This window comes from Ascidiella aspersa, chromosome 1 (assembly GCF_963924565.1).
Source record: "Ascidiella aspersa chromosome 1, kaAscAspe10.2, whole genome shotgun sequence".
In the NCBI taxonomy this organism is placed as follows: domain Eukaryota; kingdom Metazoa; phylum Chordata; class Ascidiacea; order Phlebobranchia; family Ascidiidae; genus Ascidiella; species Ascidiella aspersa.
The window spans coordinates 20,846,168-20,869,990 of NC_139447.1; the positions used below are offsets into that span (position 1 = coordinate 20,846,168).

Below are 23,823 nucleotides of genomic sequence, written 5' to 3' on the forward strand. Positions count from 1 at the left end.
CCTTACTTTTGGATTAATTATATACCAAGACAATTTTGTTTTTTAAGATTGTGAAATAGAAGAGTGGGAGGGACTAAACTTACAGGTCACAGAAAGTTTTCCCAATCTTGAAGTTGTGGATTCCATGGATGATGAGACAATCCCAAACCTTATTTCATTTCTCAAACAAAGAATTTTGAAAAAAAATTCAGGATTTAAAGCAACAAAATCATTAGGTAAATTCGCTTTGGTTAAAAAGATGCTGCAAAGTAGCCCAAATGAATTGCAAAATTGTGTGAAAAAAGTAAAATTTGTGATTGCTATTGTTTTATTGCTAATGACAGTCATGTAGTAATGCAAAGATAAAAAAACACATATCTAGTTATCTAGTTGGAAATTTGGGCATGCCAGCCTTTCAGAATTAGTAACCCAACTGATACCTATTATAACATTAACAATACTTTTTATTGTGATATTAATAAAAAAAAACACTTTTTATTGTGATATTAATGGTCCTGTGCTGTCAGATTGCTGTAACAGCATGTTTAGTTATTTAACTAAAAAAACGTTCAACAATTCGCAGTTAGCAGATTATTAATTTTTGTAGTAGTATTTGTGATTGGGATACTTTTATTTGCATTTCCTCTTTTATACGACCAATTTCACCTATATTTTGTCCCAACAATCTGTTACAGTTGATAGACACCTACATTGTGGTGCCCTAGGTCAGGGTAGTCCAAGGTTGACAGCATCGCGGGCCACAATATTTTGTTAATATTCTTTGCAGGCCACATATAGAAGGCTACATGCATGTTGGGGTGACAGGGCGTATCAAAGAGTTTTGTTTAGTCGGGACATAGAATCTTCAAAAATGATGTCACAAAATTTATTTAAAAAGTAATGGCATAGGCATTTCAAGTTGTGTGCAAATATGCAAATGAAATTGCAATCGGCTCGAAAAAATCGTGCGCACCAGGCGCAAAAATTTTTTTGTGATGCACGAAATGTTTTAGGCAAAAGAGTTGTGAGAGCCATTGATTCCTTAACTGTAAGGTTGAAAACTGTAATACAGTCGCTGACTAAACAAACCATGCGTTGTTTATCTTGTTAAAAATTACCTGTATAAAAACTTTCCAGAACTTTGATATGTTTGATCGTTCATTAGTTTAAAGTGGCAAAAAAGTAATTTAAATAAAGTCATTCTTTCTATGTTTAGTTTATATTAAAAAGACGGAAAAAATTTGGGTGCTGCAGGAAAAACGGAAATATAACATATAAGTTCGCTAAACAGTCATTTAAGTAAGTGACATAGGACACAGATGTGCCTACCATCGAAGCCCGTTAACCCATACAAAATATTAGGCCTTCTTGCCACCCTCTATATCCGAATTGGTGAACGATCGGAACCTGGTTAATTTATTAGTATAACTCGCAAAACGTAATCATATCCAAACTATTTGAAATATGCTAGCAATTTCTTTGTAACTTATATTTGTTTAATTAAACCTTCAACGGAACACATTGCAATAATTTAACAGTGCTCCGCGGGCCACTGACAATGATGTCTCGGGTTAGGACCACCCTGCCCTATATGATAAAAAATATAAAAAGCAGAAAATTGTGCAATGGTCCAAAACAGTCAAACAAATATATAATTTGAGAAAATTTTGATGATAGTATGTTTTTTAAATTCAATCAAAATACGCACAGGTTTATGTTCGTTCAGTGCTTTCCAACCAGTGGGTTGAAAACTATTTCAGGTTGGTCCGAAGCATTTCTAAATGTTACAGTTTGCTATTATATAGGTAAATTATTGCATTGCCATTATGCAACATTTATGCAACAATATCACAAATCCAATTAATTAAGTTGTGTCGCATTAACTATTTCCGTATGTGCGCCAATATTGAGGATACAGGTTTTATGTAACTTTATTTGTTTGGTCATATCTCATTGTGGATCACCCCATAAAACTTGCATTAAAAGTGGGTCGCGAACTGAAAAACGTTGAGAACTGGGAAGCACTGTGTTAGTTGATGTCAGTGTGGCCCTCTCTATTTTCAGTGCTTTGTCTTTAGGGTTTACACTTGTAACCGAGGCATAAGCTTGGTAGCCATTAAAATAATAAAAATAATACGGAAAAGTGTTACCTGTATTACATACTTGAATTTTTTAATCCTGATCCAGAAACTTCTATTTCTATTAAAGTTGGCAACTATATTTTTCTATCATAACAAGCAATTTCAGTTTTTAGTTTAATTACATGTCATTGGTATACAAAAGTTTGTTAAATTCCTTTACACCATGAATAGTACCAACCATGATTTTATTCAATTTATTTTTTTATTTGGTTTTTGTGATCCGAACAACACATATTTCAAAATAGTTACTCTGATCAACGTCATATTTAAAAAAGTTTTCTTAATGTTGTAAATAGCGGTTCAGTTTCGTTCCACCTTAACTTCAAGCACCCAAAACGATAAAGAGCTTCAAGAAAAACTCAGAGAGTGTGCAGAGGAGCTCTCAGCCAAAAACAAAGATATTCTAAAGGTGGAAAGACAAGTTAAGAAGCTGGAATCAAAGGTACAATGGAATAATTGCAATATAAAAATGCTTTTTTTGTAGGTTCAAGCACTAAAGTGTATTTTATAAATAACTGTGTTTCATGTTTACAGAATCAAGTATTGACAAGAACAACACAAGTTTTTGAAAAGGATAAAAAAAACTTACAAGACCAAGTAAATACAGTTCTTTTATTTTTCATTTTTATTTATTTAACATATGTGCTAACAATATCTTTATTAGCTTTGTGAAACTGAAGTGCAATTAAAGAATTCTCAAATGGAAACAAAAAAGATGGAATCAAAGTTACGGGGAACTGTTGCTAGCACAAGGTCGCAAGTGGAAAAGTTATGTGTATGTACTTTTATTGCTTTGTGTCTGTTTGCAGAATTGCCTAAAACTAATATGTTGAGCCTATACCAACCTCAACCAACTATATATAGAGTGGCTTTAAACAATTTATAATTTTATTGTTACAGATATTTGAAATATTTCTTGAAATCTATGTAATTAAATTGCATTTATTTAAATTATAAGGTTTGATTAATCAAATTGGTAGAATTAGGACATCAAAAAAACCTAGCTGCCTAACAAGTTTAGTCCTATTACCAATATTTCTGTTGGAAATATCACCATTTTTACATGCCTGAATGTAAATAGAAAAAAGCAATGATTCTGGTGGAATATCAATGAAAAAATATTTATTGAGATATGAGGGTTGCCACAGAGGATTGATTTGCATATTGAAAGGTCTTTGACAAATCTTATGCTTTTTTAACAGTCTTTGAATAGCACCGTGTAACACGATTTTTGTTCCCGGGTTCTAATTGATATTTCCTGATCTCTCTCACCTAGAAACTTCCAAAAATCAATATAGTTCATTCCAAACATTGATTTTGTGGTTAGGAGAGTAATTTTTTGAATTTGCTAGTATGTGCAATATTGTGCATGGTTATACTGATTTACCCTGTAGGACATGGATATTTACCAAACTGTCTTTGATCGCTGTAAGTCCATTTTTAATCGCTTGGCATCGACTAAGAAGTTATATTCTATCAATGTATTTACTAAATATTCTGACGCGTTAGTCGTAGGCTATCGATTGCTTTTTCGCAAAGTAAATTACAGCCTATTTTTCTGTCTGGCAAAGGGTTAATTCTGAGTTGGCATAACAATAGGCAACGAATTAGAATTTTTGTTATTAAAATCAAATCACAAAGCACAGGCATTTGGTACATGGAAATTTGCACATAAATGTATTAACTGTATCCGAATCAATACCATCGTTAAATGTTAAATGCAAAACTAAATAAATATTTCAGGCTAAAACAGTTCAAGTATAAAATCAGTTAAAAATGGGATGTTTTGCGGGATTTTCTTTTGTACTCTACATCACTTTCCCGCATCAAGGCCCAGACATAATCTCCCATCATGCTTTCATTATATTGCCCTTGGCTTCTCCTTTCAAAATCTTTTATGTCTTGATGGAATTGCTCCCCTTGTTCTTCTGAATAAGCTCCCATATTGTCTTTAAACTCGTCCAAGTGAGCATCAAGCATGTACTTTCATGGACATTCTGCACCCCATGTTTCCATACGACTTTACCAAATTGGCAACGAGCTCGGCATAGTTATCTTCCTTGTTATTGCCGAAGAACCCATTCATCACATCTGCAAAGCTATCCCAAGCCTTCTTTTCAACATCATTAAGCATTTGGATAAAATCATTCGACTTGAGAATCTTTTTAATTTGTGGGCCAATAAATACACCAGCTTTTACTTTAGCTTCTGATAGTTCAGAAAACAAGTTCTGGAGAAACTGGAATGCGTCACCACCTTTATCCAATGCTCTCACAAATTACGGCCAAGTTTTATGTGAAGGGGACATAAGCACTTTGTTTGGGTTAATCAACCGAGTTTGCTTTACGTTTTTCTCTCCAACAACAAATTCGTTTCGTTTTGGCCATATTTGCTTTTTGTAGTGTTCTGTGGTAGCCCTACTCTAGCAAGTTCCATTGCTTAACTCGAGATGTCAACAACTCCACATTAGATTTGGTCAGACCAAGATCTCTGATCAAATCATTCAGATCTTTCTGATTATAGTAATATGGTTTTCCCTCTTCCAACTAAGGAGATCGAATAAATTCATCAATGGCAACATCTACATCTTCTTCCTCGGTGGTGGACTCATCATTTGAAAGTTGCTCATTTCTTGGGGGGGATTAGGCACTGGCAGTTCATCTGAATGTGGCACCGGAGATATTGAGGAAGGAATATTTGGGTAAGCAATAGGAGGAGCGTTTTTTTCCAGCTCTGCGTCGGGATGGATTAACCATATAAAAATAGCTGTCATCTGTGTGGTTCGTTGGCTCCCGCTATACCCTTGGAAGAGCAAACTTCATCGCCCTTTTCTCCCCTCGATACCAACCTAAAAACAAATAACCAATTCTTAATTTGCTGTAACTATAAACATACAAATAGATCAATTTCAATATAATTAAGATTAGCCCAAATAATATGATCGATGAAACCTTACCTTCCAAAGTCTTTTTACAGTCAAGGTCTGTCTTGGTCTCCAACAGGCATTCCAAAATAAGCATTGTAGGCTTCACACATCTTAACGGAAGCCAAAACTGAGTGCTTCTTCGCTCTTGTCTTGATAAATTGTCCACAAATGAAACAAAACGCATCAGCAGAGTGTTTGCAGCTACTAGGCATTTTGAAAGTACTCAAAATGTTGTTGAAAAATTATCAATAGAAAATCATAATATTTTCTATACAACACCTCAAAAATCAACCCTACAAACAGAAGTATCTATAAAATGGCAAATATTGCAGAGTATATTAACATTTAAAAGTGATTAACATCCATCTTGAATGCTCTTTAGCCATATCTTTGATATATTTTCTCAAAAATATTGCGATTTTAGAATTTCATTCTCTAAACCACAAAAACAAAGTTTATATGAAATAAAGTTGATTTTCGACACTTACTGGTCCTAAGCAATAGGGAAAAATCGATTAGAACCTGGGAACAAAAAAAAATCTTTTTTTGTTACATTGTGTAGTCATTGAATATATTTAAGGTTCAGCCTAAGTTACATGTAGAAGTTTGCTGCAAGGTACAAAGTATCTACCATGCAAAAAAAATTCCAACTCAAAACAACTTATCTGGCACACACTGGCATCTGAGCAAGTAATGTATGTTGTTATCTGAACAACTGGCAGACCAAAAAGTCTGTTACAACTGATGATAACACCAATGACGAAGGCCAATATTTGTTTACCTATGCAAATAATTGGCTAGTCCATGAAATGTTAATGCCCTGTTAAATCATATAATTCGTTTCTTATTATTTGTGGGGAGAGATATTTTGGTATGGGGCAATCTTAAGAAATAAAGTTTTGGGTTAGTAATGATAAGATCAGTGTTTCAGCATACACACACACACACACACACACACACCACACACACCACACACCACACACCACACACCACACACCACACACCACACACCACACACCACACACCACACACCACACACCACACACCACACACCACACACCACACACCACACACCACACACCACACACACACACACACACACACACACACACACACACACACACACACACACACACACACACACACACACACACACACACACACACACACACACACACACACACACACACACACACACACACACACACACACACACACACACACACACACACACACACACACACACACACACACACACACACACACACACACACACACACACACACACACACACACACACACACACACACACACACACACACACACACACACACACACACACACACACACACACACACACACACACACACACACACACACACACACACACACCCACACACCCACACACCCACACACCCACACACCACACACATGTTTTTTCGGATCTTTGCAGCCATATGACCCAAACTGTTCCAGATGAAAGAAACATATTACAGTGTTTCTTATGACCAAGTGTTTTAGTTTATTGCTAACCTACTATTTTACCAATCTAGTATTATACAATCAATTTAGGTTTATTTATTTACTTGTAGTAGTAAGATATTCAGATAAGGCTTCCTGTAGGTGGAATGATGAACAATGCAAAGCAGGAAAAATATTCCGTAATATTAGGTACCAGTATACTCAGTCACGAAAATGATATTTTTGCTTTACTTTGAAAGTAAGTATGTATACAAAAAAATAAGCACACTACTCAATAATAACATACTTAGTTTACTGCACAAATTATTCACTGCAAGCTTTTACGATATTCTACACAAATTATTGTTTTTTTTTAAATTGTGAATTGGCAATGTTTAAAATAATATCGTGAGCTAGTTTATGCTTAGCATAAAGTAATAGGTTTTATTTTTTTACATTTGCAAAATCATTTTCAGATATTCATTTAGGCCCTGCACATACTTTAAATTGAAAAGTTTAGATGATCACAAGGGATAAGGTACCACACAAAGTAGGGTGTGTACTTTACACTTTACAGAACAATCAACTATTGTTTTTACAGAATAAAAAAAATTGATAAGCATGCCTTTGTCTAAGCGTCTAAATTGATGAAAAACATTCCTAGAAATATAACTCAAGACAAACGAAGCACACAACTCAAATCTAAGCATGTTTCTTAGAAATAACACATTAGTGTTTTCTAATACATTATACTAAAAAATAAGCACAGATAATATTGGAAATGAGCACGAAATGTTAATCCTGGAACTAGACTGGATCTGTTTTTTCAGAAGTAGGCTTGGTTAATAACTTGCAATTTTGTGCATACACATTGTGCTAACTGGTCAAAAGTCCCTCTCCAAGTCGGTTAAATATTTGTGTTTATTTGAAAACTTTTGTTTAGATGTAGGCAGGACATGTTGGATAAAAGAAGATGCTAAATTAAATGATTTATGCAAATGTTCAACTTTCATTGCCATTGATGCCTAGCTGTATAGCTTTCAAAACTCTATGACACCAGCTTATGGTCGCATAAAAAAGGTTAAATAAAAGTGGTTTTAGAAGCACCATGATTTTTAATGTATACTTAATTTACAATATCGTAAACCCCCCCCAAAAAAAGTTTGTTTTGGAAAGTTTTGGAGAGCAATTGCCTCTTTGGCACTCCTAAAGCACAACCTTATAGAAGGTATAAAAGTTGGTTAAATGAAATTACATGTCCAAGATTGTCCATAAATGAATAAAGCAAAGTTATTTCATGTTAATTGTGGTTGGAACAATAAACAGAATGAAAACAGTCCAATAGGCCTTTGACTACCATACATTCCCAGGTCCATGAAAACCTTAATCCTGCCCTCATTGAAGCGCACGGTACAAAAGGCATAAAGTTGGTTGAGTGAAATAACATGTCCATTGAGGCGCTCAGTGGTCCTTGTACTAAAGTTATGTTGAATTAAAAACATTGTCGATAGAACTAGCTTTGCACAATTAATTATTAGACAATAACAATTAACTCAAACATAATACTTTAATTTCATTCCTGTAAACTAAAAATTTTCCTCTAGTGGGAAACTTCCCCAGTTAGGAACCTCTGTTTTAAGCCATATGTCAAAGATGTTTGTGAGTTTTTTTAAAAGAGCTTAAACTGTGGTGTAATCTTAGGACTTAGTTTGGTATGTTTAAGATAAACTGTTTTCTCAACAAAAGCAGTTAACATGCGAAACAAATCTTTAGATTATAAAGGAATTTAAATTATTAGAATTTTCTATTTTCTATTGCATGGGTTCGTAGAACAGTCTTATAAACTTGTGTGAGGACAATTGACTTAATCTTAGAAATTGTATGCCCCAAAATAGCAGTTTGATGTTCCCAAAATTATAGCGGTACTATATACAATGTTTGTTAAACAACATATTTTGTACAGGAAAAACGAGTTCGTAATGTTCAAACCCACATGCAAGAGCAAATGTGGGTAAAGAATGAGCAACTTCGTCAACTGAAAAACATAATTACAGATGGACGTGAGGGTCGAACTGTCACAAGAAGGGCAACTCCATTACCTCCAACAGCAAGCACTTCTGTAAATAAATAGCAATTATTTTATGTTTTTATACCTGGATAAACAAATGTGACCTATTAATCTAAAGGAGAGTTGTCGTTCAAGACTGGTTCACAAAAGGCGCTCAAGATCGGCTGAAAATCTTTTAAAAGACACAAAAACTTTAAACAAATCTCGACATATTTCAAGTTCTGACAATGACCTTCGACAACCACTTAAGAAAAAGTCATCTGCTTCATCTGTGCCATCACTAGAGGTACAATATATTAATGTATAACTTATAATATTCTTGTTAACTATGGTTTACAACATGTTATTTATATAGGAAAAGAGAAAGTTTTAATTGTAAAATAAAAATGTAGTATACCAAGAGACTACCAAGTCTAGCAATGAATAGTTCAAAAATCTTATTAAAAGGCAGTTAAGAAGCTTAATCGGAATTTATTTAACTAGACTCATTATGGTGGCAGGTTTTCTTGAGCTTTTAATTTCAACAGTTTATTATTTATTGTCGCTTTTTATATCTTATAAATTAATTTACCTATTCTGTTGGAAGTTTTTGGTCAGTTATTAACTCTAAGACCAGCATTATTATTACTTGAAAACATAGATATTTTGCAATATTGTTACTGCAGAGAATGGAGACTGGGAAGGAAAGCCATGTTGCCACCAGGCAGTTTTGTTATAGTTATTTAGACAGTGAAGATTTTCTGGAACAGGAAAATACAAACTCCTTGGGCTGTAAATATGTGAATAAAAACAAGGAAGAAGCCTTTAGACACAGGGTAAAGCGAATGATCATTGTTGTTGTAAATACAAACCCATTATTTTAATAATCATATAAACTACATCTATATATATTTTTCAAGTAGTGTATTTTTTATTTGCAGCCTGCACCCCCAGTTGCAGCCAAACATCGACGATCCAGATCAAGTAGCACCAATAATTGGCTTGCACACTTGCCAAACACCACACTGCCAACTGGTAAATTTGCCCACATATATCAATTGCCTGTTAACTTGGGTCTTGATAGAGCTATGTTTCAGTTATACTAAACCGTGTTGTTATTGTTTGTTTTTTTTTGTACATTTTTTCATTTTATTACTACGGAATCCTGTACTAAATGTCCCTAATTCGATATGGCGTCTTGAGAGCCGCCACCACAGTGCTGTGACTGAGAGCGTAACCCTTACAGCCATTACAGAATGCACTTGTGGTCAAATCTTGTTTTAAGCTTGTAAACTCTTTTGCTACTATATCTTAAATAAACAAATGAAGATCCCAAGATCATCATGCCGAATAGCCTTTTGGATTGAGGAGTGATTCCTTTCCAGTTTAACAAAACAAAGCTTGTCTTTTTCAATGTGTTTTCTAATCCACTAAGTTCTGCAATTGGAATTTTCATACCATGTTGCTTCGATGTATATGTATGAGTCTATGTTGCTCTACATACATTGAACCTGCAACAAATTTGGGGTAATTTATACCACTTCTGACATTCAACTTACCGATGTCCATACCTTAACTAGGTGGACTAAATGTGTGAAGAAACGCAACAAGAAAAAATGTTCTGTTTATCACTGTCAAACAAGAATGGTTATAAATTTTTAAATATAAATAATTGTGGTTGACAGAATTAAGTTTGGGAAACTCTGGCTCAAACTGTTTCAGTCTGAAATCAATGTGCATCCCAAACATGTGTCCCTGAACGCCATATCCGATGTACCATTTGTTTAAAATAAGTTAATCTTAGCGTAAGAAAAAGTATTTTTTGTAAATTTGATCGATTACACATTGATAAAACGAAAAATGTTGGACTGCCAATCTAGCCTTATTAGGGCAAACTGGGTTCATGCAACATTTACACTCAAAGTTAGAAGGTAATAGTTGACAACAGATTTACACATGACTAATGCTTGGATATTTAGCGCAACAAGTGAAATTCTAATAAAAGCTGATAGCTTCAAAACAGTAGCTTGGAATGTTGCTGGTTTCTTGATGAATCACAAAGTTTATTAGAAGCAATTCCAGTTTATTGCCATATTGACATAACAAAATGATTATTAGTTTTAAGTACTTTTTTTTTTATTAAAACAACAGTGACTTAAGTTGGTGCTTCTCAACCTTTTTTGTGGCAACCCAAATACTAAACGTTAATTAATAGCGATGCTGAGGCGACCCAATTTTTTTACACAACTTTTTCTAAGCATAAGTGAGCTTCACACAAATAAGACAATCTAATATAAACATAAAAGTTTTAATTTATTTAAGGTGAGCCTTGATTTTGTACTGTTGCTCCAACTTTGGCAAGAGAGCTGTTACTGCGTGCATGCAACTATTCTTTTTTTGTTCTTGGTTTTTGTCCGAAATTGACCAAGAGTTTCTTTCTTGAATCTATTCATCAATGATCTGTCGCACTGAACGTCAATGAATTCCTCTTCAAATCCAGTAATGCTTTGGTAGCTTTCAGGCTAGGCATCAACATAAATAACAAATGTATTGCGCACCCCATTTCAAATCTTCTGCATTTTTAGGGATTATCGAATCAATGAAGCTAAATGCCTGACTTTGACAAATTGGATATCATCAAAGCACACCTCCATATCTTTCCATAAACGGGAACAGGAAATGATGCTGTTTTTTTTTAAACTTTATCTTCTTCCACAACTTCAGCTTTTTCCCAAAAGCAATCAGTTTTTCATATACATCAACAAACATTATTTATGTTTGGTCCTTGCAAAGATTGATTCAAGACATTTAACTGAGAAAAGACATCATAAAGATATGCTACAAAGGCAAGCCACCTTTGATCAGCAAATTTTCCACCAAATTATACTTCTTTAACGAAAATCCTGGAATATCCTTACAAGTGACAAATCTCTCTGATACTTAGCCACGACATAGCCATCTCACATCACAAAAGTATATCAGGTGTTGGAATTCATCATTAAAATCTTTGCATAGTTTTGTCTCGAATTCAAAGACTTTGCCTTTATGAAATTGACTATGTGGATTACATCCAGCATGACATTTTCTAATTCAGTTGAAAGCCTGCGAAATGCTACATTTTTTTGATGGATGAAGCAGTGATTGATTATTACATCAGGATTAATTTATTTTACACTAGACGTAAAACCTCTGCGGATCCAAGCATGAATGGAGCTTCATCAGTGCAAATACTGGAGCAATTTATCCACTCTAATCCCTCTACAGTCATAAATAAGTTGACCAAAGCAAAATATCTTTACCTCTGGTGGTTGTTGCCATAGATTCGCAACATAAAAAGCCTCGTTTCAAATTGTTTGCACTAAGGTAGCAGACATAAACGTTTAAGTAGCTAAGCATCATCGCTTATGTAAGTACTTTCGTAAGTTTGCAAGCTAAACTCTTGACATTGTTTTATAGAAGAAATCAACTGTTCTTCGACATTCGGTGACATAGAAGCAGTGCACATAACAATCGTGTCATTAGATAACCGGACTATATCTAACTTCTTTGCTATGTCACACCGCATATTATGCACACCATGGTGATGGCTGCTGGCTTTAGTAAAGGCTGGCTTAGGGTTTTTTCGGACATACTATGAGTGATTAGAATTGATTGTTGAAATTTTTTAGCAGCAGGTTTGATAGATTTTGCACATGCAAATCCAGATCAGGGATCGTCTGTAGCCTATTGACAAGAGATAGCAATTGCAGCATCTGTAGGGTTGTAGAGCATGGCAAGTTTATTTAAAGATGCCACTACTGTTAGTTTACTACATGTTTCTAAATTTCCTTGCACTGAGATGTGCTGCAGCGGAAACATGACTTACTGGTAAGCCAATGTTACTGAAAAAACCTTTACTTTAAACCTAATAACTTTTTTTTAGTATAATTGATTGATGGATTAGAGCAGAGGTTCCCAACGTGGGCAGTACCGCCCCCCTGTGGGCGTTGGCGAGTTCCAAGGGGGGCGTTTTGAGTCTTTTCATGATTTGGGGGGCGCTGAACGCACATAAGGGGGCGTTACATGAAAGTACTTATATCAAAATTTTATAAAAAGTTCACATAAAAATAGTAACAAACAGCACTGTAGGACGTAGGTAACTTTTAACCTTAAATGACAACTTCCGTACTGCGAACTTGTAGTAGTTTCCCGACCATTGTTACGTAATAATTGGCTTCCTTATGTAAAGCTGTTGGTTGTTGTTGCGTTTCACTGTTTTATACGCGGCAAAATGTTTGTATATTTAAAGCAGGGGTTGCCAATCTGCGGCCCTCTACCCGCCGACTCTTTGACAACTAGACACGAGTCCATTTTAAATACTTTTTGACTATTTTAACTTAGTACGGGCAAAAAAGTTTTGCGCTGCCCGAATGATCTTTCTACGTCCAGTTTGTTTACGTTTTGATGCTGTCTTTGGACTAGATCAGCGCTTCTTTACCGTTTGGACGTGGAAGGCTGCCAAGTGTGTCGCGGACAAACGGAAAACGTATTCAAAAATACTAGACATAGATTTTATAACATTTTTTATTTTTTCGCCAATGTAATAAAAACTAGCAGGATATTTAAAAGAAATGCCGTTATACCCCCAAAAAATCGCGCTTGGTTCGCTCGCCACGTGTGCCCGGCCTTACAAACATTAACAAACACTAATACACTTTTTCATTAGTAGTATGGATAAAAAAAATCCGAGGCCCGCCTGATTCACAGTTGTTCTAACATTTTTCTTTGTTAACATTTTGCGCGGCCCACAGAGACATTTATGAGTTTGGTTGCGGCCCACGACTAGAAAAGGATTTAAAGTCTTGGTGCAGAAAGATATGAATTTTTCCTGGTAATGACATAACCTGGTAAAATAATGTATGTATAAATTCCAATAGTGAATGTATGTTAGGCAACCTAAAATATCACTGACAGCTTATCAAAACAAAAGTGAAGACAATATGATGTTAGACAACGATTAATATAATACTTTACTGTAAAGCAAGATGAGGGGGGCGATATGAAATAATACTGAGCCCAAGGGGGCACTAGTGTAAAAAAGGTTGGGAAACACTGGATTAGAGCTACAGCAGCTTGTTTTACTGACCTGCTTAAACACACATATGCAGGAGAGTACAACGCAAACCCAGAAATATTGGCATTTCTGCAAAAGTATCGCCATTGTAAAGACAAACAACTTTGCTGAAAATCTTGAATAATTGCAATCAAATTCTAATGTTCTTTTAAGCTAAATGTTGCTTCTGTATGTTCTTCGACAGCGTTTTTTTATTTGTTTGTTAAGTCAGTCTCTTTATTGAATAGCCCATTGTCTCTTTTATTTAACATGTAATAGTGGTTTTGTGAAGCTTATCACAATTTGCAAGTAATTAATTGCCACAAAAATTGCTAACTAAACATGGCTTAAGCAAACAGCACATCGCAAATGTACTAATCTGTAGCAACCTTTTGCACATAAGATTAGATTTAAATTACATGAGATTCAAATCCTTAGAATCCGATATTCTATTTTGAACATTTCTGAACTCCACACAAAATAAATATTTTTCTAAGGGATGATATTTATAGGGTGATATGGACATTCTTCTTATTTATAGCGGGGTACAGACATTCCAATTTTAAAAAGTTTTTGATGCATCAGTTGAGCACAACTTGTTAAAAACATCCATTTTACAAAGTTATTCTACTATTGTGACATCTATGCTTTTGTTTTATGATGTCACACCTTAAAACCCTGATGAACATATCCTGTAACACACCAAAAGGTGTGCATATATCTTATATAAAGTTTTGTTTGTAAACAAAGTTTTTGGTGTTTAGAAACTATTATGCAACCATGCATCAAACCAACACGTGTGGTAAATGTACCATCACCGAAAGATGTTGCTGGTGCTAACAAGTACCTACTCACTCATCAAAGAGAAGATAAACATGGTGAAATTGAAACACAACTAGTTAAGGTGAGTTCATTTATGAGAAAAATATTTATATTTATAAATAGTGGTATGCTGACCTTAGTAAGACCATGGTTATTAAGATAACATTATCCCTTTGAGCATATTACTGAACACAAAATGCCATCTTAATATATAAATATATAATCGTAGATGAAAATTGGTTGTTTTAACACTTGATAACCAAGAAGGCTAGCAAGTTGCTTTATGTCTGTTTGATTGTACTTTACTTTCTTGCAGCATTACATTGCATTCACTATATGCATATCAAAAGTATTAGGCAAACTCCACTCTATGAGCGGTTTAAGATTTTTGATTTGATTATTTGATCCCATAAACGGAATTTTGGACAAAAATAGTTTGTAGTGTTTTTAACAATAGTCTTGCACCTGGTGCGTTTCATTATTTTTTAATAACTGCAAATGAACTAAAAAATAGAAACTAAGTTGTTAGGTAATGAACTAAACCATTAATTTTAAAGACTCGGCCATTGAAAACATATATTTTATATATTTTTTAATAAAAATATGAATTTTAGCACATTTGATAAAATCAGTATATTCTTCTGTTTTCAAAGTATCCACAATAACTTTTGTAAATCTAAAATGAAAGTGACAAAACGGATGAAACTATAATAAATATGCAAAAAATAAGATAAAGTTGGGAAGATCAGCATATAAAAATATTAGTGAAAATTCCTGATAGATGTATATGAATTTGTCCCTTTATATACTAATTTTACACAAAGAGCTTTGTGATAAATCCTATAATGAAGCATAATCAAATAATTTCCGTCTTCGCTTGCCTCATTATGTGAAAAAGTATAGATCCACGTTTTATTGATTTTACTTGCCACACCCAAAGGCAAAACATTGAATTAAAAAAACAATTTAAAAAAAAGGTAAGTCCAACTCTGGATGAAAAAATCAACTTGAAGTCCAAGTCTGATTCAGGTCAATTTGCTGAATCCGTTGAGTCCCAAACTCCGACTCAGCATGTATTTCACCAAATTTTATTTGAAACAAGGAACTTATAGGCCGGGCTTAGTTCGGTGCCAGTGACGCCGCTTCGCGTTGTACCTGATTTTATTTCCTGTCTTCATATCCAACTCCTACCACCATCTGTGGTTAGAAAATGTTCTAGCTATTCCACCTTGACAACTTAAAGATTGTGCCCTTTTCACTTTGCTAGAGTCTTACTACAGTGTAATAAACCAACTCGAGTCCTGAGTCCGACTCTGCAGCCCTGGTTTAAACACCCACATTGTATCGTTAAATCATAATAACAGGTATATTAATATTGTCTAAATATTCATTGTTCTACTTTTTCACATAAGGCAATAGTACGCATAGCATGAAAAAAAGTGCTGTAAACTGTGATATGTTAAGTACAAATGTAAAGTTTGGGGCCACTTCGGAAGTTTTGGTGGGCCACCCTGCATTAAATGCAACAATTTTGTAATACACAAAAATATTTTTTAGTTACACGGAAGATTTTCATTTTTTTTATTCACTCTTGACGAATAAGTTTAAAGCAATTGCATCTTATTTCTACTTTCGTAAATATTCCTACTTAAATGAAGTTTATAAAAATATATGTTTGGCCCAAACCTGACATAATTAATTAAATAAACGCTTGTTTTTCACTGGATGATTTTGAAAATAAATTTTGGTTCTACAACCTGGTAGCAAAAGGCAACAAAACACTTTTTTTGTACAATTTATTCCATAGCAATCAAGCTTTGTCCTGTGGTGTGTGTGATTTGCTACTAGTTTTTTGTTAGCATTAAGAAGGTCAATAAGCTTTCTTTGCCACCACCTTTACCTTATTTGTCAGAAACAATGCAGCAAGCAATATTATAAGCAGAATCGCTTCAACTTTATTTTCCACCTGAAGTATGGCGAATGACAGTAAAAAGAAACATAATTATAAAATAAAATCTTTTTGGACAACATAGGACTACATGTTTTTGTTTTATCAAATTCTTTAAATCAGCTTATAAAATTAAGTTAATGTTTGAAAAAGTAGTTTGAAAAATATTTCATAGAAAAATAGTTTGGGCCACTAATGTTTACTATCTTTGCAAAAGCAGCCAACAAAATAATTTTGTTGTACTTAGTTTACGAGTTTTAACAGCACTTAAAAAAAATGTTGTCAATTTTACTTGCTGTAGGCTCAGTTGTTTCCAAAACTCATTTGACTAAAACACGACACGTTTATGAATATAGGAGTAATTTTTTTTGTATAGATCTATTTTGTATTTCTTCTTTTCTAGGGCGAAGTTTTTCACACACGCACAGGAGGACAACAAGTTCAATTTGTTGATATTGAAACTTTAAAACAACATGACCCCAAGCATCAATCCAAGAAACCATCACCCAGGTGCATTTTTTGTGTGTTTCACCATACTAATTTAAGAAACAAATGACGGTTATTATTTTTCATGTAAAGTTTTCACTTATTATTAATTTTATATCACTTATTATTAACTTTATTTTTCTAGTTTAAGGGATATTTAGCCAATAAGTTGTGATGCGATGCTCAACACAACGCATATGTCACATATATTTGGTCATCTTGATTTATGTTGCACTTTAACAATATTGCGTAGGCTACACTTAGCAAAGTTTTGTCCACAATGCCCAAATTTTCAAAGAAATGTCATTATACTGTCAACGTTTTCTAGTCCGGTTAAATTGCCCCTACAAAGGTCATGCCAATAATTCTCGTGAGTTCAAGCATCTCTAAATATATTTTGCTGGTTTGTCCACCGACAGGTGCCGGTCACCGACATACGTTCTATACAAAAGAGCGACGGGCTATGTCGCGCACATGACGCTAGTTGTAACATCACTTTTTGATTACATATGAATTGCCATATTAATTTTAAATAAGCATGGGTTATCCGTTAAGGCCCGTTTACACTACAGCTGTACTGGGCTGAGCTGGGCGTAAAACTCGCTCCAAAACGTATCGTTTTTCTATAGAGCTGCACTGGACTTGAGTTTAGCAAAACGTGAAACGCTTGCCACAATAAAATTTAAATGCAATTTTTTTTTTTTGTCCAGCATGTTCAGATCATCAACTTTGGGTATCTAAGTATAGGTCAGTCCATGATAACGCAATCTATGGTTTGTTTCTCGCTACACTCGTAGGCTGTTGATAGGGCAGCGTTAAGGTTTTGCACTCGCCGGCTGGCCAATGCAGATCTTGTTAAGTTATTGTGCCAGGACTTTTCCTCGTGGTACACCGTTCTTGAGGCGCCATTATAGTTTACTGAGTTTGCCATTTTCCAAAGTGAAAATTCCCGATTCTTGCTTAGCTCCGTGATCATGCGAACCATCAGACTGTAGGCATTCGGGGGCGGTACCAATTACGTCCGTTGTCAATGGACAACCTGTATTTTACCAAAGTTTTTTTGCACCGTTTAAAACTGAAATTTTATCACGTACCGGCCTTAAAACAACAACAAATGTTCAGTGTTCTAAAGTTTATCGCAAATTTGATTCAATCAGAGAGGCTTGTTTTGTCCCAAAGGTACGTAGTTATAAAACAACATTTAGTTATCACACAGAACGACAGGCCTACACCTAATAAAGTATAGACCAGGAGTGGGTAACCGTTTCCTAGTCGCGGGCCTAGCGCGAAAAAATGCGTTTATTTGGTCGACACGGTATCATCCATGGTCACAATAAAAAAATAATGAAAATAATTTATGGAAACGCGATGAGTATCATCGGTAATTTAGTTTATGGTGTAATTTGAGTAGGGCTATTTATAAGTCTTGGTGTGCATGTTAAGAAGACATAATGGATTTCGGTGAAGCGCGATAAAATGCATTCAGATATAATAAGTTGTCACAGCTTTCATTGGTAATAGTTCCAATCTTAATTAGGCTGGACGCTTTCAAGCCGAAATAATTTCCTCGAGCGATCGAGGGCCATCGGTCTGGCATCGGTCGTTTTGGTGCCAAGGTTTGGACGCCCTAGTCTGACCGGCGCCGTCAGGGCGCCGTTGTTTTGGCACCGAATTTTTTGTCCTGTTTGGGGTTATTGGTGGGTAATGGTTGGGTTTAGAAGATGGGTTAGTGTTGAAATTATTAGGGGGTTAGTGATGTACTTAGGGGTGGGGTTTGGGCTTAGTTAAATTGTTGTTTAGGCCTGATTCTGACCTTTTAGGTCTTATTCCGACGGACTTTTTAGACGGTACTAATACCATTCGGTAATAGTCCTATTTTGGCCTTATTCCGAATTGTGTTTTATTCTGACGTTGGTGTTGTTCTTATCTCGGTCTTATGGCTGGAGTCCCTTCATTCTAACTTACTCGCCAAAATAAAAATATTTTTATTATTTTACAACATAACGTTTATTAATGTACTTATTTTATGTTATTAAGAAAACGAAAATCTAGCACCTCAATGGATAACTTGTCAGCTGGTGAACAATCAAACTGGACCGACGTAGAAACAAGAGTAAGAAATTCTTTTTTTGTAGCAAATTAATCAAGTCCATGCTATCATTGGCAAACTGACAACCCAATCTGCTTCTCTTAAGGCTTTTCATTTATTTCTATTTTCATGATAATTTTGTCTCTGTGGGTTACATCCCAAAATTATGCATGTAACCCAGCCGGTAATAGTTCGAGTTTATTCAGCATTAACACTTTCTTTGATAAAAAATAAAAAACAAAAATTCACCCTTTTTATTTGTGTAGGATTCAGAAATTAGAAACATAAATCAATGGAATGTTTTGTTTCAATTTAATAAATATAACCTAAAATCCCTTTTTTTAATTTTTGTATTGTAGTGTTCGTATGCAGTGAGCAGCAACCAAGCATCACATAAGTATATTTAAATTTATTTTATTGGACCTAACATGTTTGTTTGCATTTTACTTTATAAATTATAATAGGCATACAGGCAAATACCTAGCATAATGATTAGAGATGTCCGATGTGGTGGTATCGGTACCGCTCCCTACCAAACTAATGTAGTCATTTCAGTCATAGTATGCGATTTAACTGAGCGTTGTTAAAAGTTTATAGTAAATAATTTTTGCTTGTTTTATAGTCCTGAACCTCGTTAGTAGTCGCCAAGTAGCACGTATTTCTGCAATATTAGCTAAATGTTTTATTCAAATTATTTATTTAATGTTATTTTACAGGAAAAAGAAATAAAGTGGGAGTGTATGATTCTATGAAAGTACACTATACTTCCCTGCAACCTTGTGCTGGTGTTAAATAATAAACCTAGTTTTCCAATGCTATTGTTGATAGACCAATGTACTCATCGTTAATATGTTTGTACAGTGTGTACTTCATCTGTTTATTGGCACTGTTTTTTTACTTTTACGATGTATGTAATGTGTATTATGCTTGTCAATAAAATATATCACTACCAGTCTACCATATCTAGTTGTAGGCTTGCCATTTTTTAGAATTGCAAATCCGGGACGCATATTAAAACTGCAGACAAACTTAATGTAGGCTACGCCTAATACAAAAGAATTTAACGAAACTAATTAACTAGACGGGGTTGCGCTTGTTGTATATTTTATGAAGGGGTATTTTTCAGGGCATGATTTTTAAGGGTGGTTATCTTAGTAATTGCGTCATCATAAATAGAATAATTTATCAGATTAATTCAGTATTATATATTGCACTTTGGTTTGTTCGTTTTAGGGTATATATGGGCTGAAAATTTCCTTCCTTCACCTATCACTGTACACATTCAGAAGTGGTTTTCAGTTAAGTTTTCTTTCTAAAACTAGGCAAAAATCATTTGTTTCAGTCTTACCAACCCCGACCCTGGTCCAAGGTTGACAGCGGGCCACAATATTTCTTTTGTATTCTTTGCGGGCCCCGTAAAGTGCTACATGCGTGCCAGGCTGCCAGGGGTGTATCGTGATTAAAAAGACGCCACAAAGCAACTTCAAAATGTTACGTCGAAAGACATAAAAGCTCTATAAGCTGCTCTCGTCGAGCTTGCTAGAAGACTGCATTTTATAGGCGTAGAATATTTTTAACTAGATCAATTTTGACAAAATTGCATCATGGAACAGATCAGGGCGTTAGCCTTAAGTTACAAAGAAAACCTGCAAAACAATAATTTCCAGAAGCGCAAAATATTTTATCGCTTTTTTAATTTAAAGTTGTTAAAATAGTAATTTTAAAAGAGTCGTACTTTTTACGTTATGTTCGTGGTAAAAAGACGAAAAACAAATATAACGTACAAGTTTGCAAAACAGCCATTTTAAAAGTTCCATAAAGGACGCACTGCGACTTTCAAACCGGTCTAAAGGTACACATTGCAATAATTCAACAGTACTCGCGGGCCACGAAAAATTATGTCGCGGGCCAGGTTTGGACCAACCTGACTTAACTGATGCGAAGGGAGCAGTTTGATAACGGATACAACTTAGTTAACGGTCTTTAGATAAAAGCTAAGAATAATTACGTAATAGTAACAATATAAATACGTAACAAAATAATATTATTTTAGGCGCTTATTGAAATACAATTAACCCACTACGCATTACAACGAAATCGAGAACCGAGTCCTGTTTACGAGATATTGCTACCACTCGATAGGAATGTAGAGCTTACAGCGATTGTTCGATGACACCACACTTATTTAATGATTACGTTCTCTAATTTAAGGCCACTAAGGGAACACCAAAAAACATCTCTCAACAAAAAAATTGGACTACCCTCAAAAAGAAATCTCCCAGCAACCGCCGGATAATATCCATTTAAATATTTTACCCACCACACACAAAAAAGAAACTAACCTCAGCAACCTCACCCATTGAAAAAATAATAATCTATGTTATAAAAATTTTACATTTTTTAAATTTTTTTTGTAAATCATAATTTGAAAATTCCGGGACAAACTGATTAACCAAGCAAAACAAGTCATTAAAATCGGGACTGTCCCGGCTAAACCACGACGTATATGGCAAGCCTATTAGACTGTGTATAGTGTGACATCCATGTTAATTGTTTGCTGCTGTTGTTTATTTGACGTGTATAAACTAAAAGGTAATTCGTACGGCGAGAAGTTGCTTCAAATTGACTAGTTAAAAGCAGGGCTGGGAAGCCTGAGCTGGAGCCCGAAGCTCTGGAGTGAGTCATCATTTTTTAGTTTTGTAAAGTTGGAGCTTTACCTCAAAAGAATTTTAAATTGCTCAAATGGAAACTGCTATAAATAGTTGCAGAGTATTGGGGTCCGTAGTTAGGGGTAAGAGGGCACTGGCTCTGTAGACGAGAGCCGGCGGCTGCCTGAATCCCTTACAAGTTCTTAACCCGACTCCAAAGGAACAGGCCGCTAAAATACCTGTCCTTAACTTCTTCAACTCTGGACAAAGTCACTTCACTCAGTAGATAATTGCCTGTTGAGTATATTCACAAATCTTAGAAACATACGATAAACGGAGCTGTGATTTACGCCGCTATTAGTAAGACGTATATAATAGAATGAATGCGAAACGTTGAAAGCGCACAATTCGGCGTAAGGTCACGCGTCAGTGCACATCGGTCATGTGTATAGTGACGTCGAATTAAGCAATATCGAGTAATATTGTAGTTAAATGCTACAATAGTTGTGTGGCAAATTTACCTTAATTTAGCCTGTGCTAAAGAAATTTTAAAAAGCTTCTACGATCTGGAGACATGGATATAATTTTTGGTGCTTAGGAGCCATTGGTTAAGTGTTTGCTTGTGATGTTAAAATATGTTTAAGCCACAAGAAATGCATAGAAGGAGGCTATCAAAAAAGTAATTTGAAAACAATTACCTTGTGAGCCATAGAATAAATGCACATGACAATTCGGAATAAGGCCATAAAGGGACTAATACCTAATGGTAATGGTATTAGTACCGTCTAAATCGGTATAAGGCCTAAACAACACTTTAACTAACTCCAAACCCCACCCCTATAATTACATCAATAACTCCCCTAATAATTTCAACACTAACCCGAACCCCATCCATTACCCACCAATAACCCAATACAGGACCAAAAATCCGGTGCCAAAACAGCGGCGCCCTGATGGCGCCGGTCAGACTAGGGCGTCCAAACGTAGGCACCAAAACGGCCGATGCCAGACCGATGGCCCCCGATCGTCCCATATCCTCTACCCACAGGTTCGGGCGTTATTTGGGCCATTTAGGCCTTATTCCGATGAATTTTGGCCTTATTCCGATGAATTTAGGCCTTATTCCGATGAATTTAGGTCATATTCCGGTGAATTTAGGCCTTATTCTGACAGATTTAGGTCTTATTCTGACGATTTTGATCTTATGCTGTACCGGTACTGGATATTACTGCGTAATTGACTGTATTATGTCGTTGGTCTTAATAATACTATAATTTTATAGATTTTTATGCTTTATGTACCGGTATTGTTGCGTTTTAGGTGTTATTGTGTGTTCCCATGAGCTTGTATTGGGGTACCGGGAATCGAAATTAATTGGCGTTAACAGGATTTTTTGTATGTCGTTGGTTCGACATACCGGTACGACCTTTCGATTTTCAAGTGCCTCAAAGAGCACCTAACATTCGTGTTAAAGATCTAAATTTGAACACACACCTTGTGTTGGCATTAGCAATCCAGCAATCACACTTTTAGAACAAAAAATATTTAAACAATACACTGGTAAACAGCCAGTTTAAAACGGAAATGTGATAGATTGATTCTTAGGTGGTTTTGGCGCTGAATCTGAAAATGTTCAAGTGGGCCATTGGCATTTTATTTTTTTTAAATCTAAAAAAATAGTGTATGAAAAAACTTTTATCAACATTTTTAAAGTAGTTAATTTCAGGGAGTCGAAGCGGAACCGAACCTTTATGAACCGGTTTTGGGTCAATTTTTTCCGAACCGTAACCGAACCTGAACCGGTTTTTATAAGATTTTAAGGAGCCGAACCGTACCTGAACCGAATAATTTGAAAGTACCTGAACCCTAACCGAACTAAACTCCTGCATGACGTCACAACTTCTATTTTACAGTCAAGTTACGCCATGTTCGAAATTTTATGAATAAAATATGAATATTAAATAAAAAAATTGTTCATTTTTTTTATTTTTTTGATATTGCAATATTGAGTTGCTGTTTTTTTAATAAGTCACGTAACTTAGATTAAATGACTTACAATTCAAAGATTATTCTCTACATTTATCGACCCACATTTTGAGATTTAACGCAAATTATATTGTATCTGAACCGGAACTTTATGAACCGGTTTTGAAATAATGTTGGTTGAACCGGAGATGAACCGGA

The 23,823-nt window shown here is 35.0% G+C and overlaps 1 protein-coding gene and 1 pseudogene across 3 annotated transcripts in view; one reads left to right on the plus strand and one right to left on the minus strand.

Moving 5' to 3' along the window:
- LOC146168233 (kinesin-like protein KIF23) overlaps positions 1–19,942 on the plus strand; it is a 57,393-nt gene extending 37,451 nt beyond the window's left edge. For 2 of the 3 annotated variants that reach the window (XM_083383273.1, XM_083383274.1), the window contains exons 14-25: positions 48–215; positions 2,417–2,562; positions 2,655–2,717; positions 2,785–2,895; positions 8,471–8,626; positions 8,694–8,861; positions 9,496–9,589; positions 14,411–14,550; positions 16,820–16,926; positions 18,940–19,015; positions 19,351–19,388; positions 19,708–19,942. In XM_083383273.1, the coding sequence (XP_083239399.1) occupies positions 48–215; positions 2,417–2,562; positions 2,655–2,717; positions 2,785–2,895; positions 8,471–8,626; positions 8,694–8,861; positions 9,496–9,589; positions 14,411–14,550; positions 16,820–16,926; positions 18,940–19,015; positions 19,351–19,388; positions 19,708–19,720 (1,280 nt within the window). In that variant the 3' untranslated portion in view covers positions 19,721–19,942. The remainder of the gene's footprint in view (positions 1–47; positions 216–2,416; positions 2,563–2,654; positions 2,718–2,784; positions 2,896–8,470; positions 8,627–8,693; positions 8,862–9,495; positions 9,590–14,410; positions 14,551–16,819; positions 16,927–18,939; positions 19,016–19,350; positions 19,389–19,707) is intronic. The other variant, XM_083383275.1, reaches the window with a different exon arrangement.
- On the minus strand, positions 4,702–5,332 carry LOC146168235 (uncharacterized; annotated as a pseudogene).
- Positions 19,943–23,823: the final 3,881 nt, after the last annotated feature.